General features: G+C 56.7%; 1 protein-coding gene across 2 annotated transcripts; it reads left to right on the plus strand.

Annotated features, from left to right (window-relative positions):
* Positions 1-108: 108 nt before the first annotated feature.
* Positions 109-19,105, plus strand: RAVER1 (ribonucleoprotein, PTB binding 1). Of its 2 annotated transcripts, XM_023194219.1 has the most exons (14): positions 109-450; positions 2,896-2,962; positions 4,331-4,800; positions 11,632-11,823; positions 11,919-12,048; positions 12,452-12,546; positions 13,537-13,624; positions 13,896-14,107; positions 14,204-14,297; positions 14,373-14,500; positions 15,854-15,928; positions 16,945-17,088; positions 17,551-17,634; positions 17,724-18,305. In XM_023194219.1, the coding sequence occupies exons 1-14, from the start codon at positions 181-183 to the stop codon at positions 17,868-17,870; spliced, it is 2,196 nt and encodes a 731-aa protein (XP_023049987.1). In that variant the 5' UTR covers positions 109-180; the 3' UTR covers positions 17,871-18,305. The 2 variants fall into 2 exon arrangements, with proteins under 2 accessions (XP_023049987.1, XP_023049986.1); XM_023194218.2 differs by having other exon boundaries at positions 14,204-14,500; positions 17,724-19,105.
* The last annotated feature ends 107 nt before the right edge of the window (positions 19,106-19,212 follow it).

Consider the following 19,212-nt stretch of genomic DNA (forward strand, 5'->3'; position numbering starts at 1 on the left):
CCCACCCAGGTGCACATCCACTGAGCAGCGACGCTGCGACGGAAGGGGGCGGGGTCTGTGGCGCGCAGACGTAGCTTGAACTCTTGAGAGGCGGGCTGGGGCTTAGCCAATGGGATAGGGGGAGGGAACGAGGTGGGGCTTCTCTCAGCCAATCAACGGGCGCGCCCTCGTTGCCGCTCTATGCCGCTCCGCCCCGGCTCGCTGGTCCCAGAAGGCGCCGGGTTTCCCAAGATGGCGGCGGATGTGTCCGTTACTCACCGGCCCCCGCTGAGCCCGAAGTCTGGGGCCGAGGTCGAAGTCGGCGATGCCGCGGAGCGCCGGGCGCCCGAAGAAGAGCTGCCGCCTCTAGATCCAGAAGAGATCCGGAAACGCCTGGAACACACCGAGCGCCAGTTCCGTAACCGCCGCAAGATACTGATCCGGGGCCTCCCGGGGGACGTGACCAACCAGGTATGGGGGGGGCGGTGTAGGAGCGTGGCGGGAAATACCACGGTGCGCGTGCGCGGGGGGAACTGGGCGACACCAACTCTGAGGTGCGCGGGGGTCGTTGGCGGGGGCGTCCAAGCACCGGATCCACGCGGGATTGAGACAGACCAAGAGCGGGATGTGGGGGGGCGGTGATGAAAGAGGAAACCGGCTGTGAAGTGAGGGAGGGCGTTGCTAGGGGCGACCACACGCGTGGTCGACACCAAGTGGTGGAAGGGGGCGGACAGCTTTGGTCCTGTTGGGGAATTGTGAATGGGCTGGTACACTGGACCACCAGTTGCCCCCTGCTTGGATGATGCTTTTCTCCACCCACTCTACCACAGGGTAGTGGGACCTCAAATCCAGAAGTTTCAGGACTGCGGAGAGTATGCCCCTCCATCTCACGCGTTTATTCACTGCTCTCAGAGATAAATCCGGAAGTGACAGCAGCCCCTGGGTCTCAGCCCCCAAAACCTCAGGATTAATTTGGGAAAATGGGGACTCCTGCCACCAGCCTACAGACCTACAGGAAGGAAGCGGGGCCTGTGTTCTATGGATCCCCTCGTGGCTAATCTTCCTGCTAGGAGTGCCCTTCTCATGGGGCCAGCAAGGGGCAGCGCTTCCCAGTGCTCTTTGGACCCGGGGAAATGGCATCTATACTGCCCTGCCCTATGGCGGTGAAACGGTTCTCGCTTCTTTCTGCTGAGAATCCCTGTTCTCTGGCCCACCAGCACACCTGCCACGGGCCCTCCCTGCCCATGGGTGGGCACCTGGCTAGTGGGACCCCAGGGATGTTGAGAGGGGCTGAATTTAGGGACAGATCGGGGCAGGCATCATTAAGGATGGTCAGGTTTGTTTCTGGGTCTTCCTCTCAGTGTCTGCAGTCTCTAAGCAGGAAACACATTGTTTCTCCTGCAAGATGCATAGTGTATCTGGCCTCAGCAGGCCCCAGCACTTTGCCTTCAAAGCTGCCTTGAGGCTGGGCACGGTGGCTCATCCCTTTAATCCCAGCACTTTGAGAGACTGAGGCAAGAGGCTGTCTTGAGCCCAAGGGTTCAAGACTAATCTGGGCAGCATAGTGAAACCCCCATCTCTACAAAAAATTTTAAATAATTAGGCATGGTGGTGCGTGCCTGTAGTCCCAGCTACTCAGGAGGCTGTGGTGGGAGGATCACTTGAGCCTAGGAGGTTGAGGCTGCAGTGAGCTATGATCGTGCTACTGCACTCTAGCCTAGGTGACAGAGCAAGACCCTGTCTCTAAAAAAAAAGAAAATAAATGAGCTGGCTTGCAAGAGGGCAGTCTTATCAGGAGGAGGAAATTGGGAGGCATGTGAACCCACAGAATGTGGGGCTTACTAGTAGGTGGGCTTCCCAGTCAGGTACCCGTGGGTGGCCGCGCCGCCCGACTGCATGGCCTCCAGCTGATCTCTTCACTTCTCCTAGCCTAGGTTTTCTCATGTACAACATGAGTTTGTTAATACTTCGCTTACAGAGTTGTTGGAAACAGTGAATCTTGCAAAAGGAGGTTCATGGAGGTTAAATGACTTCCCTAAAGGCATACTCCTTTTTTGTTTTGTTTTGTTTTTTTTTTTAGATGGAGTCTCACTCTGTAGCCAGGCTAGAGTGCAGTGGCTTGATCTCTGCTAACTGCAACCTTCACCTCTCAGGTTCAAGCGATTGTCCTGCCTCAGTCTTCCAAGTAGCTAGGACGACAGGCGCACTCCACTACATCCAGCTGTGTTTTTGTATTTTTAGTAGAGACGGGGTTTCACCTTGTTGGCCAGGATGGTTTCGATCTCTTGATCTCGTGATCCACCCGCCTCGGCCTCCAAAGTGCTGGAATTACAGGCGTGAGTCCAGCTTTTTTTTTTTTTTTTGAGACAATGTCTCCCTTTGTCGCCCAGGCTGGAGTGCAATGGCACACTGCAACCTCTGCCTTCTGGGTTCAAGCAATTCTCCTACCTCAGCCTCCCGAGTAGCCAGGATTATAGGTGTGCGCCACCTATAACCAGTGGCGCCACCAGTAGTCACTCCTGGCTAATTTTTGTATTTTTAGTAGAGACAAGGTTTCACCACGTTGGCCAGGCTGGTCTCGAACTCCTGACCTCAGGTGATCCACCCGCCTCGGCCCCCCAAAATGCTGGGATTATAAGCATGAGCCACCCCACCCAGCCAGCTAAAGGTATACCCTTTAAGAGCATGTTGCCTGGGTAACAGCACAGTCTGCAGCCAGGTTCTGAATCCCAGCTCTGCCAGGTATGAGCAGAGTGACCTTGGCCAAATTACTGCATCAAGCCTCAGTTTCCTCAGTGGTAAAATGGGGGGTGGTAATTGACCTGCCTTCAGAGCTGGTGGCAGCTATGAGGGCGGCACCGGGTTGCCCCCTTCCATCTCCAGTAACTCCCTGTCTTTTGTCTTGTATCTCCACAGGAAGTACATGACCTGCTCAGTGACTATGAGCTCAAATACTGTTTTGTGGACAAATACAAAGGGACAGGTTTGTGGGGCCAGGGGGTGGGCCAGGGCAGGGAATGACCATCCCTAAAGACGGGAGGGCCCTGGCTCACTGTCTGCTGCTCTGAACTTCAGGCCCAGTATTGCCCCCCAGGCCAAAATGGCAGGTCGCCCCAATCTGCCTGTCATCCTGTCATCTTGGGACAGCCTTCATGTTCTCCTTGAAGAACACTGGGCATTGGGCTGATTCTCTTCCTACTCCACTCGCTTGGCATTGAGCTAATTCTTGACAACGTTTGACCGTGGGTTCATTCTCTTCCTACCCCTCTTGCCTCTTCCTTACCCAGCCAGTCACCCATGCTTGTGTGTTTTTGTTTTGTTTTGTTTTTTGTTTTTTTGAGATGGAGTCTTGCTCTGTCGCCAGGCTGGAGTGCAGTGGTGTGATCTTGGCTCGCTGCAACCTCTGCCTCCTGGGTTCAGCCCATTCCTCTGCCTCAGCCTCCCAAGTAGCTGGGATTATAGACATGCGCCACCACACCCGGCTAATGTTTGTATTTTTAGTAGAGACAGGGTTTCTACCTGGGTGGGTCCAGGTTAGCCAGGTGAGGAGGTGGGGCTCAGGGTTCCACACTCAGGGAACAGCAGCTGCGAAGGCCCCTCTGGAACGTGCCTGCTGTGGTCTGGATAGCAGTGGTGAGATGGGAGGGGAGGTCAGCGAGCCCACGCAGGCTGCACTGCACCCTGCAGCTAGAAGCCACCAGATGGATGTGGCATGATCTGGTTATCATTTTGAACAAAGCTTCCTGTGGCCTCTGGGTGGATTGCAAATCTGGGGCAGCACGTGGCAGCAGGGTTCAGGGCACTGGTGGCCTGGAAAGGTGGCGGGGGTGGGCAGTGTGTAGAGTGGGGCTCTGGAGTCCAGCTGCCTGGGTTCAAGTCCAGGCTCCCCTACTTGGGCACAGGGGTGCTGCTCTGGGCCCGTTTCCTCACTGGCAAAATGTTGGTTGTGATGATTAAGTTATAACCATTTGACAGATGAGGAAACTGATACCCCCAAAGCCACCTGGGGCTTGGGGCTTAACTCTGGGCCCCAGTGAGCATGGGCTTAACCACTGCCCTTGGTATCATCCGAGTGACCCACGGCGTTCTAGGACAGAGCCAGGTCCAGTTGGTGGGCGCTGCTATGGGTGCGGGTGGACGCAGGGCTGGGCGAGGGAGTGGGCTTCGTGGAGCCTGGAATCGATGGCAGGCGCGCTCGCCTGTGTGAGTTGCCAAGGCTGGCAACGGTTCAGATCGGCAGGCACCTGAAATGCCCAGCATTTGGAGGTCCCACCTGCTTTGCAGGGTGGCAGGGTAGAGGGGCAGGCCCTCGGGGCCCAGCTGACCTCGTGCTGCCCTCCTCCCACCGCAGCCTTCGTGACCCTGCTGAATGGGGAGCAGGCCGAGGCCGCAATCAACGCTTTTCACCAGAGCTGCTTACGGGAGCGCGAGCTGTCGGTGCAGCTGCAGCCCACGGATGCCCTGCTGTGCGTGGCCAACCTGCCCCCCAGCCTCACACAGCAGCAGTTCGAGGAGTTGGTGCGGCCCTTCGGCAGCCTGGAGCGCTGCTTCCTGGTCTACAGTGAGCGCACTGGCCACTCCAAGGGGTATGGCTTTGCCGAGTACATGAAGAAGGACTCGGCTGCCCGTGCCAAGTCGGACCTGCTGGGCAAGCCGCTGGGACCGCGTACCCTCTACGTGCACTGGACGGATGCCGGGCAATTGACGCCTGCCCTTCTCCACTCGCGCTGCCTCTGTGTGGACCGCCTACCACCTGGCTTCAACGATGTGGACGCTCTGTGCCGGGCACTGTCAGCTGTCCACAGCCCCACCTTCTGCCAGGTGAGCCTTGTGGAGAGCACTGGGGAGCAGGTGCCAGGCCCGGAGCACCTGAGGGAGTCTTTGGAGTCATCTACCTTTTCTTTTTTTTTGAGACAGAGTATCACTTTGTCAACCATGCTGGAGTGCAGTGATGCAGCCTCAGTTCACTGCAACCTCCGCCTCCTGGGTTCAAGCGATTCTCCTGCCTTAACCTCCAGAGTAGCTGGGATTATAGGCGCCCCGCCACCATGCCTGGATAGTTTTTATATTTTTAGTAGAGGTGGGGTATTGCCATGTTGGCCAGGCTGATCTTGAACTCCTGGCTTCAGGTGATCCACCCACATTGGCCTCCCAACTTGCTGGGATTACAGGCGTGAGCCACCGCGCCCGGCCAGAGGATTTGAATCCCTGTGCAATTTCAGGCCTCACTGTCGCTCTGTCAGATGCAGGCGAGGCCACTCTTGTAACTGGATCTCGAGGCTTGCTCACCCCTCACCTCCTCATTCGCTGGTACCTTCATCAAACCTCCCATGGGGTCCCAGACCCTGGCCAGGCATTCAGGAAGCTGCAGAGGAGCCCACAGTCTATTTGAACCATGGGGTCAGAGACTGAGGCTTCGCTAGATCCCAGCCCCACCCTCGAGCTCGGGCCAGTCACTGGCTCTCTGATCTACAGTTTCCCTCCTCCGTAAGCAGGGACTCAATACTTGCACAATGGGTTGGCAAAACAATCCCTTGTTCATTCAGACCACATGTGCCAGGCACTTCTATGTGTGTGCCTCGCCCTGTGACAGGTGCAGTGGGGTGACAATAGGCCAGACTCACTCTCTAAGAGCCCCCAGAAGGTCCTGATCCCCAGAGATCCTGAAGGGGATTCCTCCAGCACTCGCTGTGGACTCAGTACATAACCTTTAGTTGCTTCATCCTGTAGCAACCCTGAGAGACAGGTACTACTCCCATTTTCAGGTGAGGATACCAAGGCACACAGGGGTCAAGTAACTTGCCCAGAGTTAAACAGCCAGGGTCTGGCAGAGCTGGGATCAGAATACTGCAGCCTAGCTCCAGAGCTTGGACCACTGAGAGGAGGCCAGTGCAGAGGCTTAGAAGGGGTAGACCTGGCCAGGAGCAGTGACTCACACCCGTAACCCCAACACTTTCAGAGGCTGAGGTGGGTAGATCCTTTGAGGCTAGGAGTTTGAGACCAGCCTGGGCAATATGGTGAAATCCTCTCTATACAAAAATTAGACAGGTATGATGGTGTGCCTGTAGTCCCAGCTACTCAGGTGGCTGAGGTGGCAGGATCGCTTGATCCTGGGAGTCTGAGGCTGCAGTGAGCCTTGATCGCACCACAGCACAATGACACTACAGCCTGGGCAATAGAGCTAGACCCCCTCCTCAAAAAAAAAAAAAGAGACAGTCCTGGGCTCAGACCCCCAGCTCTGTGGCTTTGAGTGGGTCCCTCTCGTGTAAGTGGGGTATTGGTGCCCCATTTAAACTAGGTGTCTGTTGGGAGGCAGAGGCAGGAGGATCACTCGAGACAAGGAGTTCAAGACGAGCCTGGGTGAGATAGCGGGACACCATCTCTATATTTAAAACAAGAAACAGGCTGGGTGAGATGGCTCATGCATGTAATCCCAGCACTTTGAGAGGCCGAGGCAGGTGGATCACTTGAGGTCAAGAGTTCAAGACTAGCCTGGCCAACATGGTGAAACCCTGTCTCTACTAAAAATACAAAAAAAATTAGCCAGGTGTAGTGGCACAGGGCTGTAATCCCAGCTACTCAGGAGGCTGAGGCAGGAGAATCGCTTGTACCTAGGAGGCAGAGTTTGCAGTGAGCTGAGATCGCACCACTGCACTCCAGCCTGGGTCACAGAGCAACACTCCATCTCAAAAAAAAAAAAAACAGGCCACACGCAGTGGCTCACGCTTATAAAGCTTTGGGAGGCTGAGACGGATCACCTGAGGTCAGCAGTTTGAGACCAGCCTGACCAACATGGAGAAACCCCGTCTCTACTAAAAATACAACAAAAAAAAGTAGCCAGGCATGGCAGTGTGTGCCTGTAATCTCAGGTACTTGAGAGGCTGAGACAGGAGAATTGCTTGAACCTGGGAGGCTGAGGTTGCGGTGAGTGGAGATCGCACCACTGCACTCCAGCCTGGGCGACAGAGCGAGACTCCAGCTCAAAGAAACAAACAAACAAAAAAAAACAAAAGCTGAGTATCCATGAGCCATGGGAACTCCCTCTCTGTTTACTCATCATTCATTCATTCATTCTGCCGCCTTCTCTTGGACACCTGCTACATACCAGGCCAACTGTGCGGGCTCAGGACAGAAGATGAGTTAGCACAATGGCCTCACCTTTTTTTTTATTTTTTATTTTTGTTTTTTTAAGACAGAATCTTGCTGTGTCACCCAGTCTGGAGTACAGAGGCGCAATCTTGGCTCACTGCATCCTCCGCCTCCCGGGTTCAAGTGATTCTCCAGCCTCAGCCTCCCGAGTAGCTGGGATTACAGGTGCCTGCCACCACACCCAATTTTTGTATTTTTAGTAGAGATGGGGTTTCGCCATGTTGGCCCGGCTGGTCTCGAACCCCTAACCTCAAGTGATCCGCTCACCTCGGCCTCCCAAAGTGCTGAGATTACAGGCATGAACCACTGTGCTGGCCTGGCCTTACCTTCTTACGTGGAGATCAAAGGTCACAGGGTCATGACCAGCTACAGGTACTCTTCTAGCCTGTTTCCCCATCTCGAAATGGGGTTGTCAGTGCTTCATGATCAGGTTATTGTGAACAGCTGCCCATTCATTTCTCCACTGGAACATTCACTAAATTTTTTTTTTTTTTTTGAGACGGAGTCTTGCTCTGTCGCCCAGGCTGGAGTGCAGTCACGTGATCTCAGCTCACTGCAAGCTCCGCCTCCCAGGTTCACACCATTCTCCTGCCTCAGCCTCCTGAGTAGCTGGGACTACAGGTGTGAGCCACCGTGCCTGGCCTTATTTTTTTATTTTTATTTTTTGAGACAGGTTCTCACTCTATCACCCAGGCTGGCTGGAGGAGCCCAGGCTGGGGGAGTGCACTCCAGCCTTGACCTCCAGGGTTCAAGAGATCCTCCTGCCTTGGCTTCCCATGTAAGCTGGAACTACAGGAATGCATCAGCATGCCCAGTTGATTTTTAAAATTTTACATAGAGGCCGGGTGCAGTGGCTTATGCCTGTAACCCCAGATCACTTGAGGTCAGGAGTTTGAAACCAGCCTGGTCAACATGGTAAAACCCTGTCTCATGGCCGGGCACGGTGGCTCAAGCCTGTAATCCCAGCACTTTGGGAGGCCGAGGCGGGTGGATCACGAGGTCAGGAGATCAAGACCATCCTGGCTAATATGGTGAAACCCTGTCTCTACTAAAAATACAAAACAAAGTTAGCCGGGTGTGGTGGCATGTGCCTGTGGTCCCAGCTACTTGGGAGGCTGAGGCAGAAGAATCGCCTGAAACTGGGAGGCAGAGGTTGTGGTGAGCCAAGATCCCGCCACTGCACTCCAGCCTGGGTGGCAGAGTGAAACTCCATCTCAAAAACAAACAAAAAACAGAAAAAAAAACCCTGTCTCTACTAAAAATACAAAAAAAATTAGCCAGGCTTGGTGGTGGGTGCAAAATTTTGTGAAGATGGGATCTCCCTGTGTTGCCCAGACTGGTCTGAAACTCCTGTGCTCAAACGATCCTCCTGCCTCGGCCTCCCAAAGTGCTGGGATTATAGATTCGAGCCACTGGGCCTGATCTCACCAAACATTTGTTGAGCATCTGATGAGTACCAGGCATTGAGATGACGTCCTCCAAGGAGCTCACCTTTAACGTTAGGTGACCCGTTTGAATGGAGGATGGGCTTGACAGTGAGGCAGCTTGAGGTTCACACATCAGTCCCCCTACTTAGGAACTGTGTGGCCTTGATCACTCTGTGACCCCCTCTGAGTCTCTCTCTGCTCATCCCTAAGATGGGTGTGATTATGGCCGGGCACAGTGGCTCGTGCCTGTAACCCAGCACTTTGGGAGGCCAAGGCGAGCAGATTGCTTGAGGTCAGGAGTTCGAGACCAGCCTGGCCAACACGGTGAAACCCCGTCTCTACTAAAAATACAAAAAATTAGCCTGGTGCAGTGGCGGGCAACTGTAGTCCCAGCTACATGGAAGGCTGAGGCAGGAGAATGGCGTGAACCCGGGAGGCGGAGCTTGCCGTGAGCCAAGATCGCACCACTGCACTCCAGCCTGGGGGACAGAGCGAGATTCCGTCTCAAAAAAAAAAAAAAAAATTAGCTGGGCGTGGTGGTGGGTGCCTGTAATCCCAGCTACGGGGAGGCTGAGGCACGAGAATCACTGGAACCCAGGAGGTGGAGGTTACAGTAAGCTGAGTTCACATCACTGCACTCCGGGGTGACAGAGCAAGACTCCATCTCAAAGAAAACAAAACAAAACGATGGGTGTGACTATGGGAGATCTGTGCCCAGACCTTGGCACAGGGCGTGGGCCAAGCTGAAGGGCTGCTACCTGCAGCTTTGCTGCCCGGGCATTCAGCAAGTGCTGGGGCCCAGGCCCAGCCACTTCCCTTAGCATTGCTGCCTGGCTTGGCCACTGTCTGGAACGAGAGCCCTTCCTTCCCCACCACTTGCTGATTATCTTTTTTTTTTTTTTGAGACAGAGTTTCGCTCTTGTTGCCCAGGCTGGAGTGCAATGGCGCGATCTCAGCTCACCGCAACCTCCGCCTCTCAGGTTCAAGCGATTCTCTTGCTTCAGCCTCCGTAGTAGCTAGAATTACAGGCATGAGCCACCACTCCCGGCTAATTTTGTATTTTTAGCAGAGACGGGGTTTCTCCATGTTAGTCAGGCCGGTCCTGACCTCAGGTGATCCGCCCACCTCGGCCTCCCAAAGCGCTGGGATTATAGGCATGAGCCACCGTGCCTGGCCTCTTTTTCTTTGTTTTTAAGCAACAGGGTCTTGCTCTGTCCTTGGAGTACAGTGGCTCAATCATAGCTCACTGTAATCTTGAATTCCCGGGCTTAAGCAGTATTCCCCCCACAGCTGGGACCATAGCCCGGTACCACCACATCCTGCTGCAGCACTGTTTCTTGGGACAGCCATCACCAGTACCCTGATGTGGCTGGTCCCATGAAGGCTGTCAGCCGGCCTTGTCTGATCCCAGCTCTAGACTGTGACCTGGACAAGGGACTGTCCCTCTCTGAGCCCGAGTTTTCCCACCTACAAAGTAAGGGCGCTGACAGTGCCTGCCTTTTTTTCCTTTTTTTTTTTTTTTTTTTTTTTGAGACGGAGTCTTGCTCTGTCGCCCAGGCTGGAGTGCAGTGGCCGGATCTCAGCTCACTGCAAGCTCCGCCTCCCGGGTTTACGCCATTCTCCTGCCTCAGCCTCCTGAGTAGCTGGGACTACAGGTGCCCGCCACCTCCCCCGGCTAGCTTTTTGTATTTTTTAGTAGAGACGGGGTTTCACCGTGTTAGCCAGGATGGTCTCGATCTCCTGACCTTGTGATCCGCCCGCCTCGGCCTCCCAAAGTGCTGGGATTACAGGCTTGAGCCACTGCGCCCAGCTGCCTTTTTTTCTTTTCTTTTCTTTTTTGTTTGTTTGTTTGTTTGTTTGTTTGTTTGTTTTTGAGACGGAGTCTTACTCTGTCGCCCAGGCTGGAGTGCAGTGGTGCGATCTCGGCTCGCTGCAACTTCTGCTTCCCGTGTTGAAGTGATTCTTGTGCTTCGGCCTCCCAAGTAGCTGGGATTACAGGCATGCGCTACCATGCCCAGCTAATTTTGTATTTTTAGTAGAGATGGGGTTTCGCCATGTTGGTCAGGCTGGTCTCGAACTCGACCTCAAATGATGCGCCCACCTCAGCCTCCCAGAGTGTTGGGATTATAGGCGTGAGTCACTTTGCCCAGCCTCTCTGCTTTTCTAATGTCCAAAACTTCTCAGTCCTGGAACACATCTGGCCCCAGGGTTCTGGGTTGGGGGCTGTGGACTGGAAGAACCAAGTGGCTGATGTCATGGGAGACGGAGAGACCTCCCTGGCTTGGCCGTGCCTCTGTGCTTGCTGCTCCCTGGCTGTGTGACCTGTGCATCTGGTACCAGCAGCCTGGAACCCAAGCTTGGAAGCCACCTGCCTCACCCACGGGCTGGGCACCCCTCCCAGCCCCAGCTACAGTGTCCTTGGCCTGAGGCTGGTGGTTGGGTGACACCCCAAAGCCACGTGCCTCTTTCCCCACTTTGCATTTTGGTGTACTTTGACGTCCCCCAAGTCCCTCTGTGGCCTTTTTTTTTTTTTTTTGAGATGGAGTCTCACTCTGTTACCCAGGCTGGAGTGCAGTGGTGCGATTCTTCTGCCTCAGCCTCCCGAGTAGCTGGGACTATAGGCATGTGCCACCATGCCGGCTAATTTTTTGTATTTTTAGTAGAGACGGCGTTTCACTGTGTTAGCCAGGATGGTCTCGATCTCCTGACCTCGTGATCCGCCTACCTCAGCCTCCCAGAGTGCTGGTATTACATGTGTGAGCCACTGTGTCCGGCCGTGGCCTTGGCTTTGGTGGTAAGGCGGCTCCCAGCTCCATCCTCCTTCCAGCTGCGTGGCCTTGAGTGCGCTGACCTCTCCGTGCCTCAGTTGCCTTCTCTGATAAATGGGTATGATGCAGCCGTCCAGGGTCATTGGGAAGATCAGAGGAGCTGATGCAGGAACGAGGCACAGGGCAGTGAAGGCCTGGTGTGGAATTCACCCTCATGGGGCAGCAGAGTCTGGTTACGGTTGTCACTTCCCGGGTTGGTGCAGTCACTGCTGCCCAGGTGCTCATGACTGCATGCCTTCCTCCGGCAGCTGGCGTGCGGCCAGGACGGGCAGCTGAAGGGTTTCGCGGTGCTGGAGTATGAGACGGCTGAGATGGCGGAGGAGGCACAGCAGCAGGCGGACGGTCTGGCCCTGGGGGGCAGCCACCTGCGAGTCTCCTTCTGCGCCCCTGGGCCCCCTGGCCGCAGTATGCTGGCCGCTCTCATCGCTGCCCAGGCCACGGTGAGCCTGTGTGGGCAGGGGTGGAGGGGTGGGGATGGGAGCCTCATGGGGATATCAGGGCCCTGGCGGCGCTCTGAGCTGCTCTGTTCCTGCAGGCCCTCAATCGGGGGAAGGGACTCCTCCCTGAGCCCAACATCCTGCAGCTGCTCAACAACCTGGGCCCGTCTGCCTCCCTCCAGCTGCTGCTCAACCCCCTGCTCCACGGCAGCGCGGGGGGGAAGCAGGGTAAGGTGGGGCTGGGCGGGGGCCCCCACTGTGCAGAACGGGCTGCAGCACTGTCCCCGGCACTCCCTGAAACTGCTCATCTTGGCCACAGTGACAGGAGCCCAGGAGTAGGGCTGAGGGGGAGTGTGGAGTCATAGGGGGAGCTGCTGTTGTCCACAACTGGGCGCCGGGACCAGGGCCACACAGCGGCCTGCAGTGAGCTGGGGTGCTGGCAAGAGGGGCCTGGCCTTCACTGGACTAGCCTCTGCTCCTTCTAGGCCCTTCCTTTGGGCAAGTCCACTGCCCACCCCCCAGCCCTAGAGCATCAGTTTCCTGCCCCTTCAACGGATTCAGGGCTGTGTTTCATGAGGCAGGGCAGGGAGGACACAGGGACCCCCACCCATCCTCCTGTGTCTCCCTGCAGGCCTCTTGGGTGCTCCCCCAGCCATGCCGCTGCTCAGTGGGCCAGCCCTGTCCACGGCGCTGCTGCAGCTCGCCCTGCAGACCCAGGGCCAGAAGGTAACACACGCGTCCCCCTCACCCACCGCTCTACAGCCCCTCCTTGCTCTTTTCAACACAGTTGGCGCGATTGGTGGGGTGGGGGGACCTCTGGCTGTGCCCTGGGGGCCCAGAACCCGGGTGAGGCTGACTCCCCCCAGCCCCTGCCTTTCCCACCCACATCCCCATCCCCCTCCGGCAGTCGCTCAGGACATGTCTTTCCCTCCATTCTGGAGAGGGCCCCTGGACTTGGTGCCTGGGGTGGGGTCAGGGGACCTGGACACACCCATTTACAGCCTGAAACTGGGTGTGGGCTGGGAGCGCGGCTGCTGGGCACCACTTTGTGAATAGACTGCTCGGAAGCTCCCCTGTGGAAGAGCCACCTGGGGAAGAAACCAGGTCTGTCCCCTCAGTGCGCGCGCACATACACACACGCACACACGCAACTCACACCTAGAAACACAGGTATACATACAGACTCACACATACAAAGATGCAGATATACACACACAGAGAGACAGAGACATAAGTCAAAGACACACATAGACACAAGACTCTCACACGCAGAAACATAGATGCGCGCGCGCGCACGCACACACATCCACCCATGCTCCGCCCTGTCTGGTGTGGTTCCCTGGATTCTAAGTCAGTAGTGTCCGTCTGTCTGTCTGGTGGTAACTGACAGAGTACATGAGCCTGTGGGTCTGGCCTTCTGTGACTGAAAGTGGCTGAAACACTGTATGGCTGTCCCATTCCATGTGGCTGCAGTTGATACTGTGCTGTAATCATTGGCCAGGGAACTGGGGCCTGGCGCTCAGGAGACCCTCGGTCACCATGGCTGATGGGACGAATGATGGGGTTGGCGTGTGGCGGGCACTGGGGAACCCCATGCCTGTCTGCCCAGGACCGGCCGAGCCCTGGAGTCGGGGTGCGGCCGCAGACTCTGGGCCACACCTGTCTGCTTCCCTGGGCCACCCTGCCGCCATCTGCAACTGTCTGCTCTGTCCCTAGAAGCCCGGCATCCTGGGAGACTCACCCCTGGGCGCCCTCCAGCCTGGGGCCCAGCCGGCCAACCCCCTCCTCGGGGAGCTGCCTGCAGGTAACGCAGACCCCGCCCACACGGTGTCCCGCAGCCACTTCCGCTTCCTTCCTTGCTATGTGGCCTTGGGCAAGAGACCCAACCTCTGTGGGTCCCCGTGCCCTGGTCCATCAGTTGGGTGTCCCCCCCAGGGCCCAGGCATGAGCTCTGCTCAGTGGCCAGCATGGATTTGTCTCTTGACCACTGGGCCCTGGTCCAGGTGGGAGCTGGAGGGCCCTGGGGAGGGGGGTCCTGTGAGCCTCGGCCCCTGAAATCCTCCTTCCCTCCCTAGGAGGGGGCCTGCCCCCGGAGCTGCCGCCCCGGCGAGGAAAGCCACCACCCCTGCTGCCATCCGTGCTTGGCCCTGCTGGGGGTGACCGGGAGGCCCTGGGCTTGGGTCCCCCAGCGGCCCAGCTCACTCCTCCCCCTGCCCCTGTGGGGCTCCGAGGCTCTGGCCTCAGAGGCCTCCAGAAAGACAGTGGGCCTCTGCCGACGCCCCCTGGGGTAAGGCCCTGCCCTGCGCGCGGCACCACACCAGCCTCCTGTTCCACAGAGTCCCCTTTCCTGGGGGCCCTCGCGAATCTGGCCCTCCTGCCACAGGTGTCACTGCTGGGGGAGCCCCCCAAGGACTACCGGATTCCCCTGAATCCCTACCTGAACCTACACAGCCTGCTCCCAGCCAGCAACCTGGCGGGTAAGGAGGCCCGGGGCTGGGGAGGCGCCGGGAGAAGCCGCCGCCCAGCTGAGGGCCCCCCACCTAACCCCCCAGCCCCTGGAGGTGGCAGCAGCAGCAGCAAAGCCTTCCAGCTCAAGTCCCGCCTGCTCAGCCCCCTCAGCAGCGCCCGCCTGCCCCCCGAACCAGGGCTGTCTGACAGCTACGGCTTCGACTACCCCTCGGTGAGTGCCTGGCTGCAGCTCTCTGTCCCCTGAGGCCAAATCATTCTCCAAACTGATACTTCTCTAGGATGGACTATGCCAGGCCATGTGCTAGGGAGGCGACAGGGAACGTGCCGGATATGGTCTCTGCTTTTTTTTCTTTTTTTTTTAGAGACGGTCTCCCTATGTTGCCCTGGCTGGAGGGCAGTGGTGCTATCATAGCTCACTGCAGCCTCAACCTCCTGGGCTCAAGCGATCCTCACACCTCAGCCTCCCGAGGAGCTGGGGCCACAGACATGCGCCTCCATGCCCAACTAATTTTTAAAGTTTTGGTAGAGACGGAGTCTTACTGTGTTGTCCAGGCTGGTCTCAAACTCCTGACCTCAAGTGAGCCGCCCACCTCAGCCTCCCAAAGTGCTGGGATTACAGGCAAGAGCCACCACGCCCAGCCTCATGCCCTTAAAGTTTCCTGTTTCTCTGTACATCACCCCCTGCTTCCCGGTCCACCTGCCTGGCTGTCCATTCCCAAGACCTGGAGGATCTTGTGTCTCAGTCTGTCATCCTGGTTCTGTCTTTCTCTCCCAAGAGGACTTAGGCCACACTGTCTCTCCTCAGAGACAGGGCTTATCTTTTCTGTCCCGCTCTCTCACCTTTGATTCCTGTTTGTGCTCCTGGAGATTTGGTCCTTCTATGACGCCAAACTCCTTGGCAGGTCAGAAATTACAAACTGGGCCAGGTGCGGTGGCTCACACCTGTAATCCCAGCACTTTGGGAGGCCGAGGCGGGCGGATCACCTGAGGTTGGGAGTTCAAGACCAGCCTGACCAACATGGAGAAACCCTGTCTCCACTAAAAATATAAAATTAGCTGGGCGTGGTGGCACATGCCTATAATCCCAGCTACTAGGGAGGCTGAGGCAGGAGAATTGCTTGAACCTGGGAGGTGAAGGTTGCGGTGAGCCAAGACTGCGCCATTGCACTCCAGCCTGGGCAACAAGAGTGAAACTCCGTCTCAAAAAAAAAAAAAAAGAAATTGCAAACTGGCCGCCCATAGGTCACCTGGGTGATGTTTGGCCCCCTCTGGATTTCAAACAAATAACAACGGAAATTAACGCCAACACAGGAAAACTACAAGAGTCCACGTAGCTCGAATTCCCAGCTTGCCTGGGAAACTCCAAACACTTAGACCCATGGGGGGCACCCCCTTCACAGCAGCCATCCCTGGGGCCGAGCTGCATCCAGCCCCCAATTTGCCTCTTCCTGGTCCCAGGGTGGTGGGGGCTGTCTTTCCCGATGACAGCTCTGCCAGTGGAGTTCAGCCAGGCGTGAGGCTGGGACAGACTCCAACCCATTGTGCTTCTCCCACTTTGATTCAGGACGTGGGACCACGGCGGCTCTTCTCCCACCCACGGGAACCAGCCCTTGGGCCTCACGGACCCAGCCGACACAAGGTAAGAGCCACCTGGTATGGTGTTTGTAGCAATCAGCTTTTATTACATGACAGACTGTGCCATGACTTAGTAGCCTAGAATAGCAGACCTTGTATTTTGTGTGTTCTTTGTGGGGTTTTTTGAGACAGGATCTCACTGTGTTGCCCAGGCTGGAGTGCAGTGGCACCATCATAGCTCACTGCGGCCTCAAACTCCTGGGCTCAAGCGATCCTCCTACCTCAGCCTCCTGAGTAGCTGGGACCTTAGGCACTCACCACCATGATGGTTAATTTTTGTACTTTTTTGGAGACGAAGTCTCCCTGTGTTGCCCAGGCTGGTCTGGACCTCCTAGGCTCAAGCAATCCTCCCACCTTGGCCTCCAAAAGTGCTAGGATCACAGGCATGAGCCACCATGCCGTGCCAGGCATTGTATTACTTCTTGCCACTCTGTGGGGCAGTGGGCGGTCCCTGGCACTCACCTGGGCCTCAGCTACATGGCCTCACATATTTGGCCTCCATAAACTGGAACAGTTTCTTTGTGTCCCTTTGTGCAGTGATGATCCCCGGGTTCCTGGAGGAGGAAGAGGAGGCGGGTACCCACATGCCAGCTCTCCTCAGTCCTATGAGCCAAAGCTAGTCTTTGCAAAACCCAGAATTGCTGGGCATGGTGGCTCACGCCTGTAATCCCAGCACTTTGGGAGGCCGAGGTGGGTGGATCACCTGAGGTCACAAGTTTGAGACCAGTCTGACCAACATGGAGAAACCCCATCTCTACTAAAATACAAAAAATTAGCTGGGCATGGTGGCACATGCCTGTAATCCCAGCTACTTGGGAGGCTGAGGCAGAAGAATTGCTGGAACCTGGGAGGCAGAGGTTGCAGTGAGCGAGATCATGCCATTGTACTGCAGCCTGGGCAACAAGAGCGAAACTCCATCTCAAAAAAAAAAAAAAAAGCCCAGAATCATTTTGGAGGATCGTCTACACAGGGCTGGGTACTACAATTGTCTGCTTCACTCCACCGACCCTTCTTCCACAGATGTCCCCCCCGCCCAGTGGCTTCGGTGAACGGAGCAGCGGTGGGAGTGGCGGGGGCCCCCTCTCTCACTTCTATTCAGGCTCGCCCACTTCCTACTTCACCAGCGGCCTGCAGGCTGGCCTCAAGCAGAGCCACCTCAGCAAGGTGAGGAGCCTCTCTGGCTGAACACAGGCACCCTGGGACAGCTGCGATTCGGGGGTGTCTGCCACCGGGGCTCTGTGACCCTTGGTACCCAGGCCAAAGCTGGGGTGGTGGCAGGGTCGGTCTTGCTCAGGGTGGAGTAGCAACAGCCTGTTGTCCTCTATCCACCCTGTGCATCAAGCACCTAGCACTGCCAGCCTTCCAGGCTTTCTGTCACTTCCTCCCTCTACAGCCCAGGCTGTGGGTGCTACTTGGCCCCATTTGACAGATGAGAAAACCGAGGCTTAAATAAAATGGAGCAATTGGCCCCCAGGTCTCATGGCTAGAAAGTAGCAGAAGCAAGATTTGAACCTGAAACCTGAAACCCTTCACGTGCGGGGACAGGGAGGGCGGGGGCGGGAGGCGGGAGGGGTGCTTCCTCTGGCCCCCAGGGAGTAACCTGTTCCACCTCTTCATTTCTTCCAGGCAATCGGCTCTTCCCCACTGGGCTCCGGAGAAGGGCTCCTGGGCCTCGGCCCTGGGCCTAATGGTCACAGCCACCTGCTGAAGGTACAGGCAGGGGGTGGGGACATGCAGGACTGGGGAGCCCCGGCCCCCCAGCGGCCCCTGACCTGCCCCACCCTGCCCTCTGTCTCCAGACCCCACTGGGCGGCCAGAAACGCAGCTTTGCCCACCTACTGCCCTCGCCCGAGCCCAGCCCAGAAGGCAGCTATGTGGGCCAGCACTCCCAGGGCCTCGGCGGGCACTACGCGGACTCCTACCTGAAGCGGAAGAGGATTTTCTAAGTGGCTGGCGCCAGAGATAACTCAAGGGCCTGCACCAAATCGCTTTTGGGTTTTCTGGTGTTTTGTTTTGTGTTTTTTTAAACCATTTTCTCTCTTTCGGTAATAGAAAAATCTCTGAAAGACTTTACTGACCAATCAGCTGGAGCCCCAGGAGCCCAAGGGGTGTGGGGGAGTCTGGAGGCCTCATTGCACCTCTGGCTTGCTCCCCACACCGAAACCCTGCAGCCTTAAGAGAGAGGGGCCCCGGCCTGCTCTCCCTCCCTCCCCCATCTCCTCTTCCAATGTGCCCGTCTCTCCGGAGCCCTCCTGCCTCGTTGATCCTGTAATTTTGGCCTTTCGAGTGCCTTGGAGGTTTCCCTGACCTCCCGTGAGGATACAGAGACTGTCTCCTTTTTTTTAACTTTGACAACTGACTTCTGTTTCCTTTTCTAATTTTTATTTTTAAAACCACCGCGGACAACCCCCAGCTGTGATTCCTTCAATGTCCGGTCTATCCGGGCCACCATTCCACACTTTGCAGTTTGAAACAGCTCTTTTTCCCACATCTGCTGCAGGCATGGCTGTCTCCTGCCCCTGCCTGCCCATCTGGCCAATACCCTAGCCCCGGGGCCCGGGGTCCCTGCCGCAGCCCCCTCCCCTTCTGATGCCTTAAAAGCTGGGCCCCAGGCCCTGCTGGCCAGAGCCACAGATGCCAAGCTCTGGGAGCTTGACTATGGACCAAACAGCTCTGGCCTAGGGATTGGGCCACCCTACCTAGGATCTCCACCCTGGGGACAGTAGAAGGGTAAAGCCTTCATCTTGGCGAACCAGCCCCACCACCCCCTCCTGCCTGGGCCTCGGTGCAGAGATGGGCTTTCTCTGCCAATCCCCTGCTGTCTGTGGGAGTCGGACATTATGCCCATCTCCCAGAGCCTCTGCTGTCACTCCCTTGTTGAAGATAAATTCTTGAATTCTGCCTGCCCACCCCAGGCCAGATCCCAGGAGCTGGCCTCCTTTCAGCCCAGTGCCAGAAACCAGCACTCCATGAAGATAAGCTCTGGGCCCGCCCACCAGCAGGACCTGTCCACCTGAGGTGACCCTGGGCCTTGCCCCCAGCCAACTGGGCCACCAGCTTCCCTCCCTTGACTCTGGGGGTCCACATCCACTCCAAGGGGACTATTCCCCCGACCCCACCCCAATCTCCCCACACGGACCTTTGCTGAATTAAAGTTTGTAAGTAAATGGTTTTAAAGAAATCAGAGTTGGCTGGTTCTTGGGACAAACAGTGGGACTGAGTAGGAGGTCTGGGATGGCCCTGCGGGTTTACCTGAGCTGGATCCCGCCCTGCTCTTCCCTCCTTGTC

This window comes from Piliocolobus tephrosceles, chromosome 21, assembly GCF_002776525.5.
Source record: "Piliocolobus tephrosceles isolate RC106 chromosome 21, ASM277652v3, whole genome shotgun sequence".
NCBI lineage: Eukaryota > Metazoa > Chordata > Mammalia > Primates > Cercopithecidae > Piliocolobus > Piliocolobus tephrosceles.

Bases quoted from the DNA above. Each gene is read 5' to 3' on its own strand.
- RAVER1 (XM_023194218.2), top strand. From the start codon at position 181: ATGCCGCTCCGCCCCGGCTCGCTGGTCCCAGAAGGCGCCGGGTTTCCC. The intron at 4,801-11,631 runs GTGAGCCTTGTG...TTCCTCCGGCAG, and splicing joins ACAGCCCCACCTTCTGCCAG to CTGGCGTGCGGCCAGGACGG. The intron at 14,108-14,203 runs GTAAGGCCCTGC...CTCCTGCCACAG, and splicing joins CTCTGCCGACGCCCCCTGGG to GTGTCACTGCTGGGGGAGCC.